Source organism: Scyliorhinus canicula, chromosome 6 (assembly GCF_902713615.1).
Source record: "Scyliorhinus canicula chromosome 6, sScyCan1.1, whole genome shotgun sequence".
NCBI classification, from domain to species: domain Eukaryota; kingdom Metazoa; phylum Chordata; class Chondrichthyes; order Carcharhiniformes; family Scyliorhinidae; genus Scyliorhinus; species Scyliorhinus canicula.
Window position 1 is genome coordinate 213,863,500 of NC_052151.1, and position 5,921 is coordinate 213,869,420.

The following is a 5,921-nucleotide window of genomic DNA, read 5'->3' on the forward strand; positions in this document are numbered from 1 at the left end:
TTTTGTCGCCTTGGAATATTAAAACATTCCAAATGCAATAGCTCCATCACTCCACCCTCTCGAAACTTCAGTCTGCTTGCGCCGCCACCCCAGCCAGACACTTGTATTACCTTTCAATCATTTGTTTCAGTCTAATGCAGGGCGACTCGGTGGAACAGTCGATTGCTCTATTCCTCAGAGCGTCAGGTACACAGGTTCAAAGTGGAGTTTGCACTAGCTTCGCGTGGGGATCCACTGGGTGCTCAGATTTCTTCCCACAGTCCAAAGATCTGCAGATTAGGTCGATTAACCATGATGGAATTGCACATTGCATTACCGGGATACACAGGTTAGGTCAGGTTAAGGGGATAGCGAGGGGGGAATGTGTGGTTCGGTGCTCTTTCAATGGGCCGGCGCAGACTCGAAGGGCTAAACATTCTCATTATGTAATATAGGAGTAATGTGAGTCTCCTATCGTCAATGAAATTCTTCCATGCAGAGGTCAACAAGGCACTCGAAGGCTTCAAGTATTTGAACATCTTTCTCCTGGAGGTGAGATTTCCTGCCAGCATTTTGTGGCCATCCCAAATTCCGCTTCAGAAGGCTTGTGGTGAGCTGTCTTCATGTAACTCTGCAGTCCTTGTAGTGTTGGCAGATCCACTGTGCTATTGGGGAGAGAGTTACATGATTTTGTCCCAGTAGCAGTTAAGAAACGACGGTATATTCCAAAGTTGATTGCCTCAGAAGGGAACTTTCAGTTGGTGGTGTTTCCATGCTTCTGTTGCCTTTGACCTTCTGTGTGGTCGTGAACTTAGGAGGCACTGCCTAAGGCGGTGCTTCTTGTAGGAAGTAGAAAATGCTAAAAATGTGCACCGGTGGTCGAGGGAGTGAACATTCCTGGAAGATATGCCAATCAAGCAAGCTGTATTGGCAGGCTCAGTGCGAAGGGGTTTGATAACATAGGAATGGATGTTGTAGGACAGATCTTCAGGAAGTGGGTAATGGTCTGACATGAAGAAACACTGTCCCAATCTGCACTGTCCGTCATTAAACAGATTTTGAGCCTCTGGTCGCATCTTCCCTGGTCGGATATCAAATGATTATGTGTTGTACGCATTGACGCTTTGGACAAATGGGTCGGTATGCAGGTGATTAATTATGTTCGCTTTCAACTCGTAAGTCCGACAACCAGTCTGGAGTCTGATTCCCTTTTTTTACAAGGAGCCATATTGCCATCGTTACTATGTTGTATTTTAAGTGTTTTATCAAATGGTCTAATTGCTTAAGTGTTTGACCAGTTGTGTTCGCTGAGCGTGTATTTCTTTCTGCAGAAAGTGGCTCACAAACTAATATACTTATGTTGTGGTGAAATGTCAGAAAACGGGAAAATTGTTAACTTTTTTTAAATTTTCAGCATCTGATGCCAAATCTGCTGATCATTTCCAGTGTCTTCTTTTTTATTTGTTTCTTATTCGAGGTTTCAGCATCGATAGTACATGCTTCTGCACATTGTACGAGTTGCGCAGTAAAATATATACAGTCGGGAATTCTCCGCTCGTGTTCTTAATTATGTTACATGGAATTTAAATTCATGTTACTCTTTTAGTCTCCTTTGGAACATTGCAATGGATCCTCGCAGGGGAAACATTACTGAAGCAGTGGGCCTGACCGATCTCCATATTGGCAGCATCGCTGAAATTGTGCCCGAATGCATTCAGCCTGCATGTTTCAACGTGACTGTCTAAGCCAACCCAATGCCTGTGAGAACGATCTCGCGGGACATGCCAATATCTATAAATATGGACCCGCTGATCGTACTGCATTAATCCGTGTCTCAGTTTTTCCATTTGCAATCCAGTAAACGGCGCTGATTCCTCCTGAAAATGGATATCAGACTCTTCTTGTTGATGATCAGTGTACAAGAATATTTCTATTACACACTTGTAATAATCGGCATTCCAGGTAAATAGCAGCAGACGTTTTCTGCACAAAACATATGCTTTGACATGGCACACTCTCTGCAAGCACTTTGTATGTTTGATGGTACACTAGGAATAGTGAAGCTAACTATGTGAAAGCGTCTCTATGACCGCAGATTTTCATAGAATGCTGCTGTGCGTGTTGTTCTTAGAGTAGGTCGGTTAGAGGCTGTTCACATTTGCAAGAACAACGAAAACGGTTTCAGATAATATTCAAAATCAACAGATTTAAAATTACAAAATTATTTATATCTCGTTGTAGTGATATGACCCGGAATTGACGGCTTTCAAGGGTCGGTGAAATCTATTTAAAAGGGAGCTTGGTTCTCCTCGAAAATAAAGGAGACTGGCAGTGCTTCAACATGTTTGCGGACATTGACATACATTCTTGGTCCAATATCACCTTGGAATGAGTTGTCAGTTGGTACAGGGAGACGATATTGAATGTGAAATATTGGTTAGGGTAAATTTTGGGCAAATGTTGCGCAAAATGGTGAGTAGGAAATAAGTAATAGCTGAGACATAAAGGCACATTTTACATTTTAATTTTTACTTTGTATTGACATGCAAATTGATATGTTTATGAAACAATCCACATTCACTAGGCAGGCCAACATCAACTACCTGTCCCTCACCACGTGCTAAATAGGTATCGTTGAGTTAGGGACTGTCAGTTTGAAACTGTAGAGAGTTTGGAAATTCCAAATTATCTTTGGCGAGCGATGTTCAAGGTAAACGTTCCTTTCGCAAGCTCAGGACAACTGAAAAGCTTCGTCCCCAAGTGAATGGCCGACTCTGATTCAATGTAATTTTCCAGAAAACAGTTATATGTTAATCCGTCTGAGTGACGTTGCTTGTGATAGGATGTTGGCCAGGCCCTCCTACTTTTGCCTAAATTGAACAAAGCATGTTTTCTTCTTGCTGACAGGATTAATGGTCCTTTGTTAACATTTAATCTGAAAACAAAATTTCACACTCGAAAGTGGAAAGCACAATTTAAAAAGTTTGCATCAGGTAATGAATTGGGGAGTTAAGACGACTCCCTGAAAATAAGAGATTTATAGATAAGGAGTCATGAGTGCCAACATATAAATGACAGTTTTCATTTTACAAGGGTGAATGAAATGGAACGGTTCAAGATATAACTTTCAATAGTGTCATCGGGAAGTGGAGGAGAGTTGGCCCAATGTGTCTTCATGATTTTAATTATTCCTGTAAACTACTTGTGTGGAAAGATGTTCTTATTGTACAACAAATGGTGTAACCATTCATTGTAAGCAGCTGACGAGACAAATCTGTTTTCTCTCCATCCGTAATTCTGTGTCCGTCGGCCATGTTTGTGTCGCATCTCCTCGTCGTCTTTTTGCCGATATTTGTTTATCTTGCTTCATGTTTGAAATATAGTCTTTTGACTTTGGACGATTGCACGGTGATCTCAGTGAAACATATATAATCCTGATTCTGACTGGGCGGAGGCAGAACGATATTTCCCCTTGTGAGTGACATTTGAGCTGGTAATTCAAATAAAAATAATTGGCTGCCCATTTAATAGAGAGATAAGAAAAATGTGTCCTTGTTCTCGCATAGGACTGCGAAACTTTCCAGAAAGTGGTGGAGGCCCTGGCATTTAATATTTGTAAAGCAGAGTTCGATTGATCCTTGATTGACAAATACGTTAACTGCCAGAGGTCTGGGCGTGAAAATGGAGTCGAAGGCTCAAGCAGAGCTTCCATTGCCTTATTTAATGGTGCCGTTGGCTCGAGCGGCCGAGTGATCTACTCTTATCCGCAAGCATAGTGTCATCAGTTTATAATATATATTGAGTCGTGCTTTAACCTTGAACTTTCTGATTCAGAACTTGGAGGCGTGACGTAAATCTGTCCACTGTTACTTAAAAAAATTACAGGTGCAAGAAGGAGAAGGTTTTTTACATGTTATTTAACCTGGAAAACGAACAGTTGGTGAGATGAGGTGATGCATTATACGTATTTTGTGTCTTTGTTTTAATTTGGGAAACAAACATTCTTATCTCTGTCCTTATTGCAGCTAATTTTGTGACAATTGTGATCCTGTGCCGAGGAAAATGTGGTCTCTCCAAATCCATCACACTGTATCTGTTGGCCATGGCTGTCTCCGATCTCCTTGTCATCGCGTTTTGGGTGGTATTTGAACATATCGCTTATTACTACGTTAAATCTTTAATATTTTTCCCCACAAGCATATGTGCAGTGAATAACTTCCTGAATTCCGCCTTCATGGATTGTTCTGTCTGGTCCACAGTGGTTTTTACCATTGATCGTTTCGTGGCTATATGTCACCCGGGCTTTAAAGCCAAATATTGTACATTGAAAACGGCACTAGCCGTTCTCGGTACAATCTGGATGGTGAGCATCTTGAGGAGTGTCCCTGACTACTTTAAGTATGAACCCATTGTTACAATGGAAGGCCGTGGGTGGGGCTGCAGAGTCAAAATAGACTTTGTGCGCCGAGTGGAATGGGTGACATTCGACTGGATGAATCAGGTGCTGACACCGCTCATTCCATACGTCGTAATCCTCCTCTGCAACTGTCTTACTGTCAAACACGTTTTGGCGGCCAGTTTGGCACGAAGCAGACTCCGAAATCAAAGCAAAACTGACTCTGGCGATCCCGAGGTGATAAACCGCAGGAAATCCATAATTCTACTCTTCAGCATTTCGGCTAGCTTCATCTTGCTGTGGATGCCCAATGTGATTTATTTCATGTTGGACCGCATTGCAAAGCTTTATTACAGCCCAGCTAACTTTACACACCCGTTGGCTATATTTCTGCAGACTAGCAACATGTTAATGCTCCTAAGCTCCTGTGTTAACACCTTTATTTATGCTTTGACACAAACTAAATTCAGGAAGCAATTGTGGAATGGGCTGACGTTTCCCTTTTCGGTCATTATTCGGTTAGTAAAGATTGTAAAGCGATAAGAAAAAACGTGTATTGCCCTGATATCACTGATCTGACCATCGGTCTAAGAATTAGATGGAGCTCGTTTCCTCCCAACGCAGTATTGTTTATCCATGTATTTACCCCGTGGAGTCGTGGGATGTCCCCCACAAGCACCGGCCATCGAACTTTCATTCCAGTTCTTTCGCACGTTGACTAACATTAAGGTTCACCGCCTCTTGTTATCATTATGATTCATTCTATTTTCAGCAGCGTTTCAGATAATGAACTCATAATAGAGGCGACCCACATTGAAAATAAAACATTAAATTCATCCGCTCGTTCCTGTATCAATTATTTAATCGGTTTCATTGAGGATTTCCATTTTAAAGAGCTTCTTCTGACCTGCCGAACTACAGTCGGCATTCTATGCAAAATCTGTCGCCCTTAGGTCCTACAGATGGGGAATCAGATGCGCACGACTATGTAAGGGCATACATGAGAAAGATAATAAGAATGGCTGCACGAATCTGTGGTACATTAGGAGACAAACCTGTCAACTGGCATAAATCTGTCAGCTACAATTTAGACCAGGGTTTCCACCAATTACTTCCAGTCCAAAAATAGATTAATGTATTTCAAATATCCTTCAAAACATGACACTTCACTATCGTCACTCTGAAAGACGATGAAAATCTGTATTCTCAGAACCTGAAAGCAATTCAGCAAGGAAAGTCTTTGAATTCAGTGTGTACGGCAGATTGTATTCATTGGGACGCATTGCCGAAATCAAAGGACCGGCAAATGAAAGGTATGAACAGGATAATGAACTTTCACACGAAGTTGCAATAAGTACATTGTGTGAAACGGAGATGGGAATTTTATAATTATGCGTTTGCAACATAAGGGCTTCATCACTTTCGAGGGCAGCAATGGGTTGATCTTGACCCTGGTCATTGTCAGTATGGAGTTTGCACATTCTCCTCGTGTCTGCGTGGGTCCCATCCCCGCAACCCAATAATGCGCACGGTACCTGGATTGGGC

The 5,921-nt window shown here is 42.0% G+C and overlaps 1 protein-coding gene across 1 annotated transcript; it reads left to right on the top strand.

Annotated features, from left to right (window-relative positions):
- The first annotated feature begins 1,695 nt into the window (after positions 1-1,695).
- Positions 1,696-5,244, top strand: LOC119966868 (probable G-protein coupled receptor 139). The gene is made up of 2 exons (XM_038798833.1): positions 1,696-1,941; positions 4,005-5,244. The coding sequence occupies exons 1-2, from the start codon at positions 1,863-1,865 to the stop codon at positions 4,916-4,918; spliced, it is 993 nt and encodes a 330-aa protein (XP_038654761.1). The 5' UTR covers positions 1,696-1,862; the 3' UTR covers positions 4,919-5,244.
- The last annotated feature ends 677 nt before the right edge of the window (positions 5,245-5,921 follow it).